At 38.6% G+C, this 21,225-nt stretch overlaps 1 protein-coding gene across 3 annotated transcripts in view; it reads right to left on the reverse strand.

Annotated features, from left to right (window-relative positions):
* Window positions 1–21,225, reverse strand: part of KPNA6 (karyopherin subunit alpha 6) — a 50,614-nt gene that overhangs the window by 18,800 nt on the left and 10,589 nt on the right. Inside the window, exon 1 of one of the 3 annotated variants that reach the window (XM_008521887.2) lies at window positions 11,901–12,046. The exons of 1 other annotated variant lie outside the window; for it this stretch is intronic. Coding sequence is in view for 1 of the 2 variants with exons in the window: in XM_008521885.2 (XP_008520107.1) it covers window positions 9,555–9,573 (19 nt within the window). In the remaining variant the exon portion in view is untranslated. Of the gene's footprint in view, window positions 1–9,554; window positions 9,682–11,900; window positions 12,047–21,225 lie in introns of those variants that run through there. One more of the 3 variants, XM_008521885.2, reaches the window with a different exon arrangement.

The raw sequence follows: 21,225 nt of genomic DNA on the forward strand, positions 1-21,225 counted from the left end.
AATATTGAATTATTAAAGTTATCCAATACTGAATTGCCATATAAATGAAATAGTCATGTGTCTCTCATTTTTTTTGTTTTCTTTAATGCTTTCCAATAAAGATTTAGCATTTTCTCCATAAAGATCTTCTACAACTCTTAGATTTATTCCAGGTACTTTTCTGGGGAGCTGGGGTGGGGGGAGTGTGGGAGGTTACTCTTATATCCAGACCAGACACCTTGATAAATTCTTATTGATTCCAAAAACCTGATTTTCTTTGTAGACAAATTACATCATCTGCAAATAACAGGTTTTTTTCTTTCTTATTCTCATACTTAAAAAAGAAATCTTTACTGAGTACTAGGAAGTAAAGATTTACTTACTTTTATCTTTTGCACTGGCTAGGATTTCTAGTACAATGCTAAAAATAAGTAGTGATAGGGAGTATCCTCGCTATATTCCTAATTTTAAGGAAAGTTTCTAACTTATCATTAAGATAAGTTTGCTCTAAGTTTTTGGCATACATCTTTGATCAAGTTAAAAAAGACTCCTCTATTCCTAGTTTTATATGAGTTTGTAAACATGCATAACTGTAGAACACTACCCGATCCTTTTTCTGCATCTACTGAGATGTTATATGGTTTTTCTCCTTAAAATGCATAATGAATGAATTCGAGCTACAGATTTTCTAATAGAATGTCAGCCATAAATTCCTGGGATAAGCCCAACTTGGTCATAATGAATTATCTTTTTTTATACACTGCTGGGTATGTTTTAATATTACTCAGAATTTTTATATCCTTGTTTATAAGTGATATAGGAAAAGTAAAGGACCTTCTCATATCATCCTTCTTTGGAGTTGTTATCAGAAGAATGTTCCTTCTCTTCATGTTTTCCAGAAGTACATATAAAAGTAAAATAACTTATTTATTGAAAATTTGGTAGAGCTCATCTATAAAATCATTTAGGCTTGGCATTTTCTTTGTGGGAATATTCTTTACTGCTGATTCAATATATTTATAAGGTTCAACATATTTATATGGTTATAAGGCTTGTCAGACATCCTATTTGAGTCAGTTTTAGTAAGTTATGTTATTCTAGGAATTTGTCTTTTCAAAAGTGTTAACATAAAATTGTTCATGATCTCTCTCTTTTTTTTTTGGCTGAGGAAGACTGGCCCTGAGCTAACATCCATGCCCATCTTCCTCTATTTTACATGTGGGATGCCTGCCACAGCATGGCTTGCCAAGCAGTGCATAGGGCTGCACCCAGGATCCAAACTGGTGAACCCTGGGCCGCCCAAGCAGAATGTGTGAACTTAACTGCTATGCCACTGGGCCAGCCCCAATGATCTCTTTTTAATCTCTTTAGTTATCCGTAGATATGTGTTTTTCATTCCTAATGTTATTTGTGTCCTCTTTTGTTCTTGAGAAATCTCACCAGAGACTTGACTATTTTTAGTATTTTGAAAGACCCAAGTTTTGCCTTTGTTAATCCTTTCTATTGTATGATTTCTCTCTCCTTTCTAACCTGGGTACCAAAGTCATTAATGTTCAGACTTTGTATTTTTATATTATCTTCCTAAGGCTTATAAATTTCCTCCAAATTAATATTTTCATTGTAATTCAGTTCTGAATATCTAATTTCCATCAGTTTTATTTGAATAATGAGGTTTTTAAAAAAAATTAGTAATGTTTGGTGACTTTCTGGTTATTTATTTCTAACATAATTACACTGTAGTCAGAGTCTTGAGGATTCTTTAAATTTACCAAGATTTGCTTTTTTTGCTTAATATATATTCAATTTATATAAGTGTCTCATGTGTGCTTGAAAGAATCTATATTCTTTAATTATCATGCATGGCATTCACACACCATACGTCCATAAAATCAAGTTGTTCATCATGGTGTTCAACTCTTCTATTGCTTTACTAATTTTTTTTCTGGACTTATCAATACTGAATGTATCCATTCCACCCTGTAATTTTATTTTGCTTTATATATTTTAAGACTATTCTGTTAGGGGTATACAGATTTAGAATAGTTGTATCTTCCCAGTGTATTTAAGAGTTTTTATTATAAACAGCCTAGTTATTCCTTAACAATGCCTTTTGTCTTATTTTGTTAGACATTAATATAGCTATCACTTTCACTTCCAGCCATGGTGGAATAACAGTGATTGGATTTACCCTCCTGTTGTAAACTGTTTCAGATATTGGACAACAGGCAGTGAAAAAGTGACTCTCAAGAGAAGGAAATAAATGAAGTGAGACTGACTTATCTCCTTGGCTTTCTGCCTGGAGGCACCTTCTAGACCACTGAGCAGGGAGAGAGTTACCCAACAGCACAGCAATCTCACTAGTTGAGGAAAGAGACTGCAGAGTTCAAGGAGACTGAGACAGCTGGAAATTGTGAGGCAGAGTTCCAGAGAAGAGTGAGATATACAGGAAAAAACCTCAGGAAATCTGCTTGGGGTTCCCTTCCCTTAAGTCTTGCCTGAAGACTATGGATACACACATATAGGGTAAAGTTTCAGAAGTTAGGCAAAGAGCAACTGGGAAGCTATCAGCTCAACAGTTCCCAGAGCTCACACAGGGCCGAAAGGCATTTGATGAACCAGAATGAAGATTCCTCACGGATCACTCAGGGCATTCAGTGAAGACTCTACAGGGCCATGCCTTAAGGTAGGGGGATTAAACTACCCCTAGAAAAGACTACTAACAAAGCTTTAAAAACAAGACAAACTGGTCAACTGAGCAGCATGTAACACTGCCTATAAAGCTCTACATCCTTTAAAAAAACACAACAAAAAATACATCAAAAATCCAATGAAAAATTAGTAGATATGCCAAGAAGCATGAAAATGTGACCCACAGTCAGGAGAAAAATCAGTCAATATAGACAGACGTAAAAATGATGCTTCAGTGGCCTGTGGGATGATATCAAATGGTCTAGTATAGCTATAGCTGGATTCACAGGAGAAACAAAGGAGGGAGGGAACGCAGAAAAAAATTTATGAAGAAACAAAGACTGGAAATTATCCAAATTTGATCCTATAAACCCAAGAAACCATGACAAACTTAAGTGTGATTAAAACAAAGAAAGTCACACTAAGGTACATCACAGTCAAATTCTCAAAAACCAGTGATAGAGAAAAATCTTAAAAGCTAGAAAGACTCATTACATACAAAAGACCAAAGATAAGAATGACCTGACTTCTTGCCAGAAACTATACAAGTCAAAAGATAATAACATCTTTAATAAACTGAAAGAAAAAAACCTGTCCAACTAGAATTCTATACCCAGTGAAAATACTTTCAAAAATGAAAGTGAAATAGACTTTTTTCAGACAAACAAAAGTTGAGACACTTTGTCTCTAGCAGACCTCCACTAAAGAAATCCTAAAGTTCTTCAAATAGAAGGAAAATGATACCAGATGGTAACTCAGATCTTCCCAAAAGGAAGCACACTAGAAATGGTAAACATGTAGGTACACATAAAATAACTTTTTCTCATTTAAAAAGATTCTTTATAGCTAGTAAATCAATGGAGATAAAATGGATTATAGAAAATAATCCAAAAGAAAACAGTTAAAGAAGAAAAAAGAACAAAGAACACAACAAATAGAAAACACACTGATTTCCAGTTACAACATTATAATGTTCAAATGTCCAGTTTTCAATTAAAAGAAAAAAACCCACTAAGCATACAAAGAAACAGGGAAGTGCGGCTCATTCAGAGGAACAAAATAAACTGACACAAACTGTCTCTGAGGAAGCCCAGAGACTGGACATACTAGACAAAGACTTTCAAACAACTGTCTACAATCCACTCAAAGAACAAAGGAAAAACATGGGCAAACAACTAAAGGAAATCAGGAATATAACGTATGAAAAAATGAGAATATCAACAAATACAAAAGGAACCAAACAGAAGTTCTGGAGTTGAAAAGTACAATAACTGAAATGAAAAATTCACTAGAGAGGTTCAGCAGCAGATCTGAGCAGGCAACAGACAGAAGCAGCAAACTTGATAGGAAAATTGAAATTATGCAGTCGGAGAAGCAGAAAGGAAAAAAGAATGAAGAAAAGTGAACAGAGCCTAGAGATCCATGAAACTCCAACAAGTAAATCAATACATGCATTATGGGAGTCAAAGAGACAGAAGAGAAAGAGGCAAAAGAAATTCTGAAGAAATAATGGCAGAAAACTTTCCAAATTTAATGTAAGACATAAATCTACACATAAAGATGCTCAGCAAATCCCAAGGAGGGTAACTCAGACCCATGTAGACACAATCAAACTGCTAAGAGCCAAAGGCAAAAAGAGAATCTTGAAAACAGCAAGAGAGAAGTGACTCATCACATACAAGCCAATTTCTTATCAGAAACCATGAAAGCCAGAAGGTATTGGGAAAAAACTGCCAAAGAATTTTATATTTGACAGAACTTCCCTTCAAACACGGGGAGAAATTAAGACATTCCCAGATAAACAAAAGCTGAGGAAGTTTGTTACCACGATACCTGCTCTACAAGAAATGCTAAAGGGAGTCCTTCAAGCTGAAAATGAAGGGAAATGAAAGGATGCTACACAGAAGCCAGTAAAGGTAACTACACGGGGAAATATAAAAGCAAGCATTATTGTATTTTTGGTTTGTAATTCTACTTATTTCCTACATGATTTAAAAAACAAATGTATAAAAAAATTATAAATCTATGTTATTGGGCGTACAATGTATAAAAATGTAGTTTGTGATAGCAACAACATAAAAGGGGGACTAAAGCTGTGGGATCAGAGTTTTCGTATGCTACTGAGGTTAAGTTAGTATCAACTCAAACTAGATGGTTAAAAACTAAGGATGCTAAATGTTATCCCCATGGGAACCACAATATATAAAATACACAAAAAAACCCATACGTACACAAAATAAAAGTTAAAAATATACACAAACAAAAATGAGAAGAGAATCAAAAAAATTCTCTACAAAAAAAAATCAACTAAACACAAAAGGCAGTAAAGGAAGGAGAGACAGAAAAGGCATAAGATGTATAGAAAACAAAGAGCAAAATGGGAGAAGTTCTTCCTCGTCAGTAATTACATTATATGTAAATGGATTAAACTCTCCAGTCAAAAGGTAGAGATTGCCATAATGGATTAAACAAAAACATGACCCAACCACAGTCATGCACTTCCACATAAAGACGTTTCGGTCAACGATGGACTGTATATACACATGACAGCGGTCCCACAAGATTAGTACTGTACAGCCTAGGTGTGTACCATCTAGGTTTATGTAAATAATACAGGGGAGGAAGAAATTTTCCTTGACCTTGCTAGGTTCTTCTGGCTGGCCTAAGAATTAAATCGACATGAGACAAATTAACAGGAGAAAAACAAACAAAAGTTTAATAACATGGGAGAAACCCAGGGAGACTAAGTCACCAAAATGGCTGACGCTCTCACCTTAAATACCATCCTCAGCTAAAAACAAAAGAAGATGTTAGGGTGGGGAGAGTCAGGGACTTCAAAGGGAAAGAATGCAATTCACAGGTAGGTAAAAATGAGCAAATGTTCAGAAAATAAATGGCCACACGGAAACAGAAGAACACAGAAGGGAGCCCAACAAACAGGCTTTTCTAGGTTCCTCTCTGTCTACCACCAGGTTCATGTTATGCTAAGGTGATAGCTCTCTTCCTGAGACAGGTTTTTAACCTGAATTCTTTTAGACAGTTAAGGGGAAGGTAACAAGGAAAACTTTATGAGTATTTTCGTTCTTAAAAATAATCAGCCTAGGGCCGGCCCAGTGGCCAAGTGGTTAAGTTCACATGCTCTGCTTTGGTGGCCCAGGGTTTCGCCAGTTCGAATCCTGGGCACGGACATGGCACTGCTCAACAAGCCAGGCTGAGGCGGCATCCCACATGCCACAACTAGAAGCACACACAACTAAAAATACACAACTACGTATCGAGGGGCTTTGGGAGGAAAAAAAATAAAAAAATAAATCAGCCTAAAATAATCCTTATGTTAAAAGACACATTTTGGGGTGGCAAATTTTGTTCTCCTTCAGTACACTCTATGATGCTTGCACAACGACGAAATCGCCTAATGATGCATTTCTTAGAACATTTTCCTGATGTTGAGCCATGCATGACTGTATATGCTGTCTGTAAAGACTTACTGTATATCCAAAGACAAAAACAGGTTAAAAGTAAATGAATGGAAACAGATTTCATGCAAATGGTAACCAAAAGAGAGCTGAGATGGCTATATTAATACCAGACAAAAAACTTTAAGTCAAAAACTGTTTCAAGAGATAATGGAGGACATTATATAATGATGAAAGGGTCAATTCATCCAGAAGATATATAAATAATTATAAAGCATATATACACCAAAATGGAGCCCCCACATATACAAAGCAAACACTGACAGAAGTGAATGGGAAAACAGTTCCACAATGGTATTTGAAGACTTCAACACATCACTTTCAATAATGAATAGAACACCTACACAGAAGATTAATAAGGAAATAGAGGACTTCAACAACATTATAAATCAGCTAGACCTAAAAGACATATAGAACACTACACCCAACAACAGCAAAATACACCTTCTCAGGTGTACATGGAGCATCCTCCAGGAAAGACTATGTTAAACCACAAAAAGAGTCTCAATAAATTCTAAAAGACTGAAATCAGACAGTGTATCTTCCTTGACCACATGGAATGATTCTAGAAACAAATAACAGAAAGAAAAGTGGAAAATGCACAAATACGTGGAAACTAACAACAGACTCTAAATGAGAAAGTTGGAGGATTCACACTTCCTGATTTCGTAACTTACTACAAAGTATTAAAAAAGTGTGGTACTGGCATAAGGATAAACCTAGGTCAATGACATAGAATCCAGAGTCCAGAAATAAACTCACACATCTCTGGCCAGCCAACTGACTTCTGACAGGGGTGTCAAGTCCATTCGAAGGGTAAGAATAGTCTCTTCAACAAGTGGCGCTGGGGTAATGAGATTTCCAGATCTAAAAGAATGAAGCTGGACCCCTAGCTTATACCATATACGAAAATTAACTGAAAATGAATCAGCAATGTAAATACACAAGCTAAGACCATAAAAAAAGAGAGATGAAAAAATAAAATAAAAAAGAACAAAATATAGATGTAAATTTTTATTATCTTGAATTTGGCAATGGATTTTTAGCTACGACATCAAAAGTAGAAGCAACAAAAGACATTAACAAGAAAGTGAAAAGATAAAGAATGGGAGAAATTATTTCCAAATCATACCTCTGATAAGGGTTTCAGATCCAGAATACATAAAAGAATTTCTACAACTCAACAACAAAAAGACAAATAACTCAACTTAAAAACGGGCAAAGGATTTGAATAGACATTTCTCCAAAGACACACAAATGGCCAATATGGACATGAAAAGATGCTCAACATAACTAGTCTTAAGGGAAAACCAAATCAAAACCACAATGAAATACCACTTCATCAAGATACCTACTACAATGATATAATAAAAACAAAATAGTAAGTGTTGGCAAGGATGTGGAGAAATTAGAACCTGGTGCATTGCTGGAGGGAATGTAAAATGAAATGGCTCAGCCTCAGTGGAAAACAGTATGGCAGCTCCTCAAAAAATTAAACATAGAATTACTATATGACCTAGCAATTCTACTCTTTGGTATGTATCAAAAAGAACTGAAAACAGGGACTCGATCAGATACTATACGCCATGGTTCAATGCAGTATTATTCACAATAGCCAAAAGGTGAAAACAACTGAGTTCAACAATAGATGAACTGACAAACAAAATGTGGCATATACATACAATGTATATGTTTGTGGGTGTATTCAGCCATAAAAATGAAATGAAGGTCTGACACATGCTACAACCTGGATGAACCCTGAAGACAGTATGCTCGGTGAAACAAGCCAGACACAAAAGGACAAATATTTTATGATTCCACTTATATGAGGTACCTAGAATAGTCAAACTCAGAGACAGAAAGTAGATTAGAGGTTATCAGACGCTAAGAGGAGGGGGAAATGGGGAATTATTGCTTAACGGGGACAGAGTTTCTGTTTGGGGTGATGAAAACTTTGGAAATGGAGAGTCATGATGGTTACACAACACTGTAGATGTAATTAATGCCACTTGTCTACTTAAAAATGGTTAGAATGGTGAATTTTGTTATATTTCACCACACACACACACAATTTTTTTATTGCAGCTTTTCTCCTCCAATTAAATTTGACATAAAATCCCTGTTCTAACTATGTTTTCTTAGATTCTGTATTTCTGTACTTCTCTATTTGCATTAATTCATCACAGGGCCAATTATATTAACTATATTTTCTTATTTTCAGTGTTCTTGATGTTCTGGCAAGTGGAGGCCTTGCAGACCCAAGGAGAGACTGCCCCTCACATGGCTAGCTAACTCCTAGATAACAACTTGCCTAAGAGCATGCCTTTGATATGGAAACTAATGAATCCAGAGCTCTATATCCTCTATCTTGCCTGTACACCCCAGGGGGCACTATTCCTCTGGTTTAATCATCCCACGGCCAGGTAGTGGTCAACTAGAGACTACTCCTATAGCCCAAAGCCCTCAGGAATTATTCCAACTAGCCAATTCTAAACTGTTTGCCCCGCCTTCACGTTCCGAAATCTCAATAAAGACTCGGAGCTAAACCTTTTGCCCCTTCTGCCTCCTGACTGCCCTGGTGTTTTCCTCTATGACTGTGTGGCACACAGTGACCCCCACTCTGAGACCTGTGAGTATAATAAACTTCTTCCTTCCAAGCCTTGTTCTTGTTTCCTCTTGTGGCCACAGGGACTTCATCATACCTTACTTGATGTTTACATTTTTAAAACAATTTCAGTATTTAAAAAAATTGATAAATGTAAAACTGATTGTGTTTAAGTACGAGTAGAGTAAGCCATATCAACTTGGTTCTCCCTTTATAGGCATTTCCCATCCTCTAAATTTCTAATCTCAAAGTTACTAAAAATACTACAAAAGGGATGAAAAATAAGTTTTATAGGCACAGGGAAAGGGACAACTAACTCTAATATTGCCCTTTTTCTGGCATGGTTGGGGTGATTGTGATGAGAGCTTAAAAATAAATCTCCCAAAGATAAGATCTGGTTCTTCAAACAGGAAATCACCTGGGGGATGGATATGGAACAACAAATTATATAAATGTGAGGGCGAAAAAGCAGTCTATTAAGAGAATCTGAGTGAAAGACAAATGAAAATGGAAGTTGAGGAGACAGCTGAATTCTGGAGCTAGGATACTGAAGAAATGAAACTAGAGAAGGTGCCTCTAGTCAATCTGGAAAGTAGCTTGGTGAACCAATAGCAGCAGCAGGGTCTTAGAATGTATAACTCTCCACTTGGTAAAGCCCAAGTAGATTTATTGTTAGAAAAAAAAAAAAAGTTCTAGGGGATTGCAGTGGCCTCCCTTTGGGGTCCCTGATTATCCTTGTGCCTGAAAATTAACAGGCACAAGACAGATTCCTAAAGGCAGCACTGTGGGCTGCTGTCCCCCATTACCTGACATATGGTTTTTCATGCGTGAGCTAAGGCTCTCCCGGAGGGCTGTCCCCTCCTTCAAGCAGAGCTGACAGTGAAGCTGGAAGTAGAACCAGGCTGTGCTTCTTTAGTCACCATGGTGACAAGAAACTATCACAAATATTTGCTTATGACGTCACTGGAGAAGCAAGGCAGGAGAGGTTGGATTAGAAGGAGGAACATCTGTAGAAGCACATCTGGAATCAGCAACCAAAGGAATGCTGGACTCTTATTCAGGGACAAGGAGGCAAAGGGGCTTTTTTCATCATGCACTTCCGTTTACTTGCTGGGCTGGATCAAGAAATCCATGATACAAATATATCTTTTCTAGCACCTGACTGTCTTATACAGCCTTTGGGTTTTCTTAGTCAAGGAACTCTCAAAGTGAAAAGGTCCCTGAAGTTTTACCTCCCATTTCTAGGAAAGAAATGTCTAACATTGCCATGCATTTTTTAAGCCTTTAGAACCAAGAGACTAGCAATAATAACACAAAATAGATATGGACCCTGTTTCGGCCTGAGTTGTGCCCACCTCCAAATTCGTATGTTGAAGTCCTAACCCCCAGCACCTCAAGATGTGATTGTATCTGGGTCTTCAAAGAGGTGATTAAAGTTAAATGAGGATCCTGGGGTAAGGCGCTAATCCAATATGACCAGCGTCCTTATAAGAGAAGATTAAGATAACAGATGGACAAAGAGGGAGAACACCATGTGGAACCATGAAGACAGTCATCTGTAATCTAAGGAGAGAGGTCTCAGAAGCCAACCCTGCCAACACCTTGATCTTGGACTTCTAGCCTCCAGAACTGTGAGAAAATAAATTTCTGTTATTTACGCCACCCAGCCTGTGGTACTTTGTTAAGGCAGCCCTAGCAAACTAATACAGGCCCTAATTGATAGATGAAGAACCTCTCAGGTCACACACTTAGTGAGCAGCAAGATTACTGCACTACTCCATTTAATCACTGGTATGTTTAAAATTCTGAGATTCATAAAATTTTTAAATTATGCACATTTTCTCAGAAAAAGGCATACTACCTATAGCCAGCTGTCCTGTGCGTGGCATGGGAACAATGATACTACACCTTCAAGTTCACATCCTGGACAGGCGCTGGCTCTAGGACTTTCCAAATCAGTCTTATATTCGTGGTCTGTACTTGAAAAAAGTTACTAAGCAAAAGAACTCGAAAGACCTATATTTAGGAGATAAGGGAACTAGCCTTATTTTCTAAGTAATAACATCATCTTCAAAGGAGATGGGTCCTGGAACACAATGAAGCAGTCAGTCTTTTCAAATTATTTCCCTTGTCCTGGTGCTAAACGGAGGGGGCACTCCTCTTGGCAGAGAAGGCTTTCTAATGAAATGTTATTGTAGCAGCCCAGGCACAGAGAAGGAGCTAAGGCTTTAAATCAGGCAGACTGACTGTTGAGCATATGCTACAGTTAGGAAGCTTTACAACTTATCATGATGCATTAAAGGTTACTTAATGGCACTGGAAAGAGAGATAAAAGAGATAAACTGTTATCTCCCAATTTAAGGCCTCTTCCTTCACAAATGTAAGAAATCTGATTCCTCCTAGGCTGAAATGGCTTTTTTCAGCTGGCCTGACTTTTCACTAGGAAGGCTCTAGCAAATATGCATCAACATAAGATTCCAGGTTTAAAACACTATAGCCGCTTGCCAGTCAATTACAAAGAAAGGAGTAAGAGTGTACTGGGATATAGAGCCCCATAGCCTTAGCAAGCCAATAAGGTTTGATAATGTGCCAAGCTCTTTGTAAATATAATCTCTAATCTTCACAACAATCCTGAGAATCTATTTTACAAATGAGAAAAATGAGACTCAGGGGTTAAGTGACAAGGCAGGAAGCTAAGTCAGTCCTCATCTGTTTGGTCCCAAACTCCAGGTTCTTTTCATTTCCTGAAAAGGGAAGCTATTGGTAACAGCAAATTCATCAGAATTCTGGGGTGGGGACTGACTGTTCCGTCACCGATAAAGAAACAAATCTGCTCATATCACAGAATTTCAGTTAACCACAAACTCAAATGCCTTAAAAGGTAAAGAGGTTAATGATTTTCAGTGGGACAGTTATAACAGTACAGCAGTGATTGCATCATACTCAATTTTTACAACACCGTGCCAGCCAAACAAAATTTGACAAGGGCTAGGGTGAAATCAGCTGTTTTAAGCCCTTATTTTGAGGACAATAATTAAATAAACCCCAGCATCATGCTTCTGTTTTAAAAAAATGTTTTCATACACAGGATCTAATCAACTCCTATAACAATCAATGAGCAAGATTAGTCAATTAGTAGCATATCCACTTACCATCTAAGGAACCAGGTTCAGAAGCGCTGTAACTTGCACAAGATCATCCAGCTATTAAATTGTGAAGCTGGGGGGCCGGCCTGGTGGCCGAGTGGTTAAGTTCACGCTCTCTGCTTTGGCGGCCCAGGGGTTCGCCGGTTCGAATCCTGGGCACGGACATGGCATTGCTCATCAGGCCATGCTGAGGCAGCATCCCACATGCCACAACTAGAAGGACCCACAACTATGTACCAGGGGGCTTTGGGAGAAAAATAAAATCTTAAAAAAAAAAAAAGTTGTGAACCTGGGACTGGAATCTAGACTCTCTCATTCCATAGGCCTCCTCTTTTCATCCAACCTCTGAGAACGACTTCTTTCCATTCTCCCAACACATATCTAATTCTATTCAATTTGGCTCCTACCTTTAGACTAGGTTCTGTCTATCTTGATCTATTTACTCACAGTCATTTTAACTTGAGAATTACTGGCAAGCAATTCTCTAATTAGTGCACATGAACAGGAAGCAACTGAAAACTGTTACTAAAGATGTTTAAGAGTTCCTGTCTTCACCCACCATATCTGATTCTTAGGAATTCATCTTCACAGTATAGGTTTTTCTTTTGCAATGAGTTCTCTCCCTAGACCACAAATCCAACCAACCACAAAACTGAAGTACATCTGACCCTGACTGAACACCTATACTACCAGAATTAAATAAATCAAAATTCCTCCAAAGCAGATAAAGCCAGCCATGATGCTGAGATTGGAAGAGTGGGAAGATAACACACAATATACACGCGACAGATACAGAGACTAACAGTTGCAAACATTTTCAAAGATGCTCTTCTAAAACTTACCTGTCCCAGTGTCTTAGCAAAGATGCCATAAGAAAACAACACAGACTGGCTTAAATTTTGCCTATCTTCTTGCTGGTCTACTTAGTAGATAAATTACCATGAATGCATACAAAGCTGATGGCAAAATTTTGGTACTGTTGATTTATAACTTTGCTAGTTAAAATCAGCACCATATTGGGGCCAGCCCGGTGGCGCAGGTGGTTAAGTTCAAACGTTCCGATTCAGCGGCTGGGGGTTCGCCAGTTCCGATCCTGGGTGCAGACACGGCGCCGCTTGGCACACCATGCTGTGGTAGGCGTCCCACATAGAAAGTAGAGGAAGATGGGCACGGATGTTAGTTCAGGGCCAGTCTTCCTCAGCAAAAAAGAGGAGGATTGGCAGCAGTTAGCTCAGGGCTAATCTTCCAAAAAAAAAAAAAAATCAGCACCATAGGAATAGTTCCAGGAATCTCACCACCTGCAATTCTTCATAACAAGAATCAGCCAGACACTTGTGAGTACACCTTTTCATTCACCATCCTCCTCAAGCTACTTACTGCTCCATTTCTCTTTTCTCATGAATAGCTGTATGATTTATTTTTTTATTTTTTCTCCCAAAGCCCCCCAGTACATAGTTGTATATTCTTTGTTGTGGGTCCTTCTAGTTGTGGCATGTGGGACGCTGCCTCAGCATGGTTTGATGAACAGTGCCATGTCCGTGCCCAGGACTCGAACCAACGAAACACTGGGCCACCTGCAGTGGAGCGCGTGAACTTAACCACTCAGCCACGGGGCCAGCCCCTGATTTTTTTTTTTTTTGAGGAAGATTAGCTCTGAGCTAACATCTGCTACCAATCCTCTCTTTTTTTTTTTTTCTGAGGAAGACTGGCCCTTAGCTAACATCTGTGTCCATCTTCCTTTGTTTTATGTAGGACACCTGCCACAGCATGGCTTGACAAGCAGTGTGTAGGTCTGCACCCAGGACTGGAACCAGTGAACCCCGGGCCACCGAGCAGAACATGTGAACTTAACCACTATGCCACTGGGTTGGCCTCCAGCCGTATGATTTTTTCTGCCACCTTTTTATCATGAATTATTTAAACACTGAAAGTTTGAAATAGGACAATAAACATCTATAAATTCTCTAAGATTCAACAATTTTTAACAATGCCATATTTGTTTTACTCTACCAGGTGTATATAGGATATTTATATATACTATTTAAACTGAACATTTGAAAGTTGCAAATGTCATGACCTGGCACTTTACCCTAATTACTTAAGCATGTGACTCGTAATAAGGAGCTTCTTACATAACCACAATACCATTTCAAACCTAAGAAAAGTAACAAAATACCTATTATCTAGTCCATACTCGACTTTCCTTACTGATCTCAAAGTAGTTTTTATAGTTGTTTCCCCCACCCAAACCAGAATCCAGTCAAGGTTCATTCATTGCATTTAGTCTTTTAACATTTTATTACAGAAAATTTCAAATATATACAAAAGTAGACAGAATAGTAAATAAAATGAATCTCAATGCAATCATCCTCCAGAATCAATAATCAACTATCACTCATTCATCTATGCTTCCATCTACTCCCAGACCCTGTATTATTTGAACAAATTCCTGACCCATCATTTCATCCACATATATTTCAATTTGTAACTCCAAATAATAAAAACGTTTTTTAAAATTACAATATCACTATTCCAACATTTGGTCACTTTTAATCTACAAAGTCCCTGTCCTCCTCTCCTCCAACTCCCATTTACTCGTGATACTGACTTTCTGAAGAGACTAGGTCAGTTGTCTTAATGAATGCCCCCACGTTCTGGTTTTGTGTCCGTAACTTATACCCCTATCCTCTGTTTCTTGTGAAACTGATGTTAGGTCTAGAGGCTAGAATAGATTCAGGTTCACAATATTTTTGGGGCAAGAATACATATAGGTGATGCTATGTGCTTCCTACTGTGTCACATCAGGAGGCATTTAATGGCAGGTTGCCCAAATGATACTAAACTTGGTAAGATGGCAACCAGAGCTCTCTTCCTGAACGTCATCTACATACTCTGTCTCCACTCACTTAAATTTTATTGTAACATGTTTCTTGAATATTACATATTTTATGTGTAAGATACAAAGCATAATGAAATGACCAACTTTTAAAAAAACAGGCATCACCAATATTGTTGAAACTGTGTGGTCTGTTCACTCTTCTAACTCTTCAAATCTGACTTCTAATCTACTCCAATGAAACTGTTTTTATCAAGGTCACCAACAACCTCCATACTGCCCTATCTAAAGGACAGAAATTTCTGTCCTCTTAACCCCTCAAAAGCTGTCTAATGCCTTCTCTTGGAAACACCCAGTTTTCTTGGCACCACTCCCAGCCTCCTCCAGTCTTCTCAGTCTCTCCTGACGGCTCCTCCTCCCTACAGCTACATACCAGTTTCTATCTTCACATTCTCTCTCTAGGTGATTTCATGGTAACTCCCAAATTTATGTCCCCTGTCCAGCCCTTTCCCTTGAGCTCCAGACTCATATGCTCAACTACCTATCAAAATCTTCACTTTAATATCCAAAACTAACTCCACTCCACCCCTGCAAGAGTCATAGTATTGACAAGTTTCTCTATCCAAAACCTAGGTAAAAGCCATCCCCGATTCCTTCCCTTCTCTCACCTCTTTCACCTAACCTATTGCTACATCGTGTCCCGGTTTTATCTCCAAAACACATCTTGAATGTATTTACATCTCTCTCAATTCCTGACCCCCCACCCCATCCAAATCACTATCAACTCTTGCCTGGCTACTAAAACAATCTACGTCTCCCTTCAATCCATCACCACACAATAAAACCAGGGCACATCACTGCTCCTATGGAGAATAAAATCCCCTTCACAATTCAAGGCCCTGCCTGTATCTTCATCTCATTTCATTCAACACTTTACCTTCATTCATCATATGCTCCTCTCACAATGGCCCTCTCAGTATTTGCAACCCATCAAGCTGTTTCCGGCTGCAGTCTTCATACTTCCTGTTTTCTTTCTGCCCACAATGCTCTTCCCTAGCTCTGAGAATTGCTAGGTCCTTCCGTCATTACCCTAACCCAAAGTAAACGACTCTATTTTTGTCAGAACACCTGTTTTATTTCCTTCATTACAGTATTCACAATCTGTGTGTGTTCTCCTCCACAGGATGTGTAAATTCTACAAAGGCAGAGACCTTTGTTGTATCCCCAGCATCTATAATATCATAGGTACACAAATATTTGTTCAATGAACCACTGTTCAAATATTTATTCAATACTTATTGAACACCTACACTGTCCCAGACACAAGACAGAGCTATAACAGTTGCTTAATAAATGTTTGCCAGTAGGTGAAGCAGTCTACAGCAAAGAAACCTTCCTTGTGACTGGAATGGAGCAGAACTTACAAAGGCAGATTTTAGATGGGTTTCTTACTAGAAATTCAGAAAGCACAGGTTTTTTCCAGAATAGATATGTAACTGAATAAAAACGCTCTGCCGTAAGACGCCTCAGAAAAAGACATCTTAGACTGCTAAATCCAGCGACCTGGTCAGTAATCATTCTATTTGACTTTCTAATTTCTCACTGATGATCAATTTCGCTTTCCTGAAACTCTCTAACCATGATTCTGATAGCACCACCCTCTCCAGTTCTTCTCTTACCTTTCCAACCACATCTTCTCAGGTTTCATACTGTGTTCCTTTTCCAGTGTCAGTGACTCAAAATTCTACCTTTAGTCTCAGGAGCAGCCCCCTCTAAGTGATTTCCCTTAGCTTCAACCTCCACTTTTACACCAAGTACCAAATCCCTGTTGTCACAACCTCCTGCCTGAAAGTGTATTTCCAAATGCCTACTGGCTATCTCCACCTCACTTTCTTTCTCCTTAAACTAGTTTATTCTCCTATCTTCCTAGTTCAGAGTTAAATGCCATTACTATTCACCCGGTCTTAAAAGTCAGCCACGGAGGCCGGTCCAGTGACATAATGGTTAAGGTCACGTGGTCCACTTTGGTGGCCTGGGGTTCACTGGTTCAGATCCTGGGCATAGACCTACACACAGCTCATCAAGCCACACTGTGGTGGTGTCCCACATACCAAATAGAGGAAGATTGGCACAGATGTTAGCTCAGGGCCAATCTTCCTCACCAAAAAAAAGAAAGCAAGAAAAAAAGGTCAGCCACAAACTTTCTCCTCCCCAAAGGCAGGAGGTTGGCAAACTGATTTTTACCTGTGCCAAAGATTCTCTCCTTAACCAAACTCTATCCAGGCTCCTCTGAGCCCTTTCTCAACTAGGCCTCAACCTTGGTCTAAAAAGATTTGAACAAAACACTGACATAGTTTCTAAGAGCTCAAGGTCATATCGTTACGATGACCCTAGTCCCCCTTAAAGTGCCTGCCTGAGAAAATCTCAAGACTACCAAAAGCATTTACTGTTTGTTACAGCTAACAAATAGGGTCTCTGTCTCCAAATTGGTTCCGACTGACAACCTCCAAAGACACTGTTTTAGTTCACAACTCATCACCTCTCATTTCTAGACCATTAAACCCTTAAGAGCAAGAATCTTGAGTCTACAGCACAAAGTACACACATGCTCTCAAATGTTCTGACATTTTTATTTATTTTTTTTGAGGAAGATTAGCCCTGAGCTAACTGCTGCTAATCCTCCTCTTTTTGCTGAGGAAGACTGGCCCTGAGCTAACATCCGTGCCCATCTTCCTCTACTTTATATATGGGTTGCCTACCACAGCATGGCTTGCCCAAAAGTGCCATGTCCGCACTCGGGATCCGAACCAGCAAACCCCGGGCCGCCGAAGCAGAACATGCGCGCTTAACCGTTGCGCCCCTGGGCTGGCCCCTGTTCCGACATTTTAAACTTCAGTTTTCCAAAGGATCTGAAGTGGTTTACAATAAATTCAACAAAATAAAAATACAAAAACAAAAATCGGTAATAGGAATATACAAATTTGTATAGAAAATGGGCAAAGGTGAACACAGACAAGCAGGACCTAAAGAATCATTTAATTATTAAAATGGAGTTGCATTTTGATATGTCAGCTTACCTGGCAGCCGAAATAAAGCAATATGAGCGAGCACTTACATAATTCTCATTATCCATGATGGCGTTCTTTGAAGCACAAAAGTTTTAAATTTTCACTAAGTCCAATTTATCTGTTTTTGGGGGGTTGCTTATGCTTTCAGTGTCATAGCTAAGAAACTGGTGACTTAATCCAAGGTCATGAAGATTTACTCCTATGTCTTCTTAAAAGAGTTTCATAGTTTTAGCTCTTTACATTGAAGTCTTTGATCCACTGAGTTAATTTTCGTATATGGTGTAAGGCAGGGGTCCACCTTCATTCTTTTGCATATGCACACCTATTCTTTTTAGGCATTATACGTAGCAAGTAGCACATCAGGATCATCAAAATAAACCAGTGAGCCACACGAGTTCTTTCTTAATGAATTTATCTTTAATTGGCATGCCTTCAAAGTTAATGATTTTTATGATTAAACCAAAAAACTATTCCATATACAAGAACTTCCTTTTCTGTGTCAAGTTACTTATTTCCATGTCCTGCTGGGAAACCTCTGTCAGGTACTAAGGCAGGCAAGGATTAGGATGCTCCTGCCAAGAAAATCAAACATCTGTGACCTCACTGCTAGATGTGACACAGTCTTCTCAAGTTCCGTCCAGAATGCTTTCCAAAGTCTCTGACCATGGTGAAAAGGTTTTATAGACTAAATCCAGACTAAAACCCAAGATATTCCTTTTGAAAGATCTGTCAAATATCACAAAGTCAATCTCTAACCTTTACAGAGGGGACATTCCTAAGGAGAATTCAAATTTGACTGGTAATGATTTACTAACAATTTGCTTAGCTTTTAAGTCGAAGCTCATACAGAACCCCCATTTTAGAGGTCGGGAAACTGAGGCATAACTTGCAGAAGGACCCAGCTAATAAGTGGGAAAGTCTAATACAAGTCTTTCTGACTAAAGCCAATGCTCTCTCCATTACGCGTGCAGATCTTCCTTGACTTACGATGGGGTTAAGCTCCTCAACATTCTAAGTTGAAAATATCATAAATCGAAAATGCATTTAATACACCTAACCTGCCCAACATCATAGCTTAGTCTAACCTTCTCTGCCCTCAGAAGACATGCTATGGACAGACATCCAATGGTGCCCCTCAAAGCCTACCAACTTCTTCCAATATGATGTAGTGGGAAAGAGCACTGATTTGGGAGTCAGGGGAGCTGAGTTCCAATCCCAACTGCATAACCATAGGCAAATTACCCACTATCTTTGATTCACTACTTCCATTATCTATAAAATGAGGACAATAAATCTTATAGCCCCATAGCATTGATGAGGTAATATGAAAATGTCTAGTGCCTAAACGCTGAATCAATAGTGTTTCCTTTTTCTTCTCAGCATCTACACTGAAAGGTCTCCATTCCCCATGAGGGCTATTTCCAGGAAGTTAGGGTCAAAGAAGACAGCAATATTTCCTTACTCTATATTAAAAGGTGGCTTTTCCTTTTCCTTTCTCCTAACACTGTCACTCCTTTCTCCTAATCTTTATCCTTCTATTCCATCTTCATTCCCTCCAGAGCTGGCTGTAAGAACCAATAAGCCAGCATTTTAAAAAAGGACCTGTACTCTACCATTTACCTCATGCCAAGATGAACAATTCCAATAATGTCTCATTAGACAATTATTGCCTCTTTGGAAGATTCAAATGCTCATGACTTCCAAATCTATATCTCATCCCACATCTAATACGCAAGGGGTTCCTTCCACCCATGTCCCACAAGCATCTCAAATGGGTTTTTCTTTAAAATATAAAAGTCATCATCTTCTCCATGAAGCTACTCCTTATATATTTCTCTTAATTTCATGGTCTACAATCCCTTATTTGGAATTCTGAAATCAAAAGAGCTCTGAAAATATGACAGTTTTTAGTAAATATAGCCTCAAAACACATGTAGTAGCAAAACTTGAACAAAACTAACATGAGACTGTTCATAGCCTTTATTCATCCCTTAATTAATATTCAAATAGTTTGCTACAAAGTATTAATGATATTTGACTACACAGGGCTCTATCTCAGACCCTGCTGGAGGTGTTATCCAAGTTATATGCACTATAATGTCTTTCTAAACTCTTAACAAGTAGAATTCTGAAATATCTGGCATAAATGGTTTCTTTTAAGGCATGCATTCTCAATGGGGGCAATATTGCACCCAAAAGGGTGAAACTGCTTCACAGGGAAGTGGGGGACACTTAGATATTACACTAGTATATGGCTCTCCAAAGCTCCACCTTATCAATGTCTTACCCCTTAGTATTTAACTTCTGTTTGGGTTTTCTTGAGTATTCCATGAGCACCACTGACAGTGACTTCATGAAAGGCAGACAAAAAGTATGCAAGATCTGTACTACAAAGCTATGGCGAATAGATGGCCACGACTGGGGGACTTTCTCCTGACTGATCGCTGGATCTTGAGGTCACAGAACAAGAGGTGGTCTGTGCATGCCTGTTATGACTTGGGATGTTTTTTTTTTCCTTTTTGTTTCTGAGGAAGACTAGCCCTGAGCTAACATCTGCCAATCCTCCTCTTTTTGCTGAGGAAGACTGGCCCTGAGCTAACATCCATGCCCATCTTCCTCTACTTTATATGTGGGACGCCTGCCACAGCATGGCTTGCCACTTGTTACCATGTCTGCACCTGGGATCCGAACCGGCGAACCCCAGGCCACTGAAGCAGAACGTGCGCACTTAACCGCTGCACCACCGGGCTGGCCCCAACTTGGGATGCTATTCATGTCTGATCCTCACTGCTTTTGTGTATGACATGAGCTTTGGTAATTATTTAGTCCTACAAATTAGAATTCGTCATGACTAATTATGCCACGTGCTGAAAAGAAAAACGTCAACAATATCTGAATGAATATCTAGCAGCTAGTTAAGTTATACGTTATTTCTCATATCAAGCAAAAGTTAAAAAATTCAGCAAAAATAATTTTAAGAAACTGATCTATTGTTTTGCTTTTGCTGGAAAATGAACAGCTTTGAATGATCTGGAAAATTTTGATTACACGGTTTATATATTTATAAATGCTAATTTGCATATGCAATTTGATACAATTTACATAAATAAATTACATTAAAAGTTACTCAGCAAACACAGCTATAAAACTTATTTAAATGCAAATAGCTTTTTAATTTAACTTTTAACCTAAAAATTTTGTCTAGTCATTCTTTTTTTTTTTTTTTTTTTTCCTGAGGAAGATTAGCCCTAGCTAACTACTGCCAGTCCTCTTCTTATTGCTGAGGAAGCCTGGCCCTGAGCTAACACCCGTAACCATCTTCCTCAACTTTATTCTTAGGACGCCTACCACAGCATGGCTTGCCAAGCGGTGCCACGTCCACACCCGGGATCTGAACCAGCGAACCCTGGGGCCACTAAGAAGCGGA

The sequence above is a fragment of the Equus przewalskii genome, chromosome 2, assembly GCF_037783145.1.
Source record: "Equus przewalskii isolate Varuska chromosome 2, EquPr2, whole genome shotgun sequence".
NCBI classification, from domain to species: domain Eukaryota; kingdom Metazoa; phylum Chordata; class Mammalia; order Perissodactyla; family Equidae; genus Equus; species Equus przewalskii.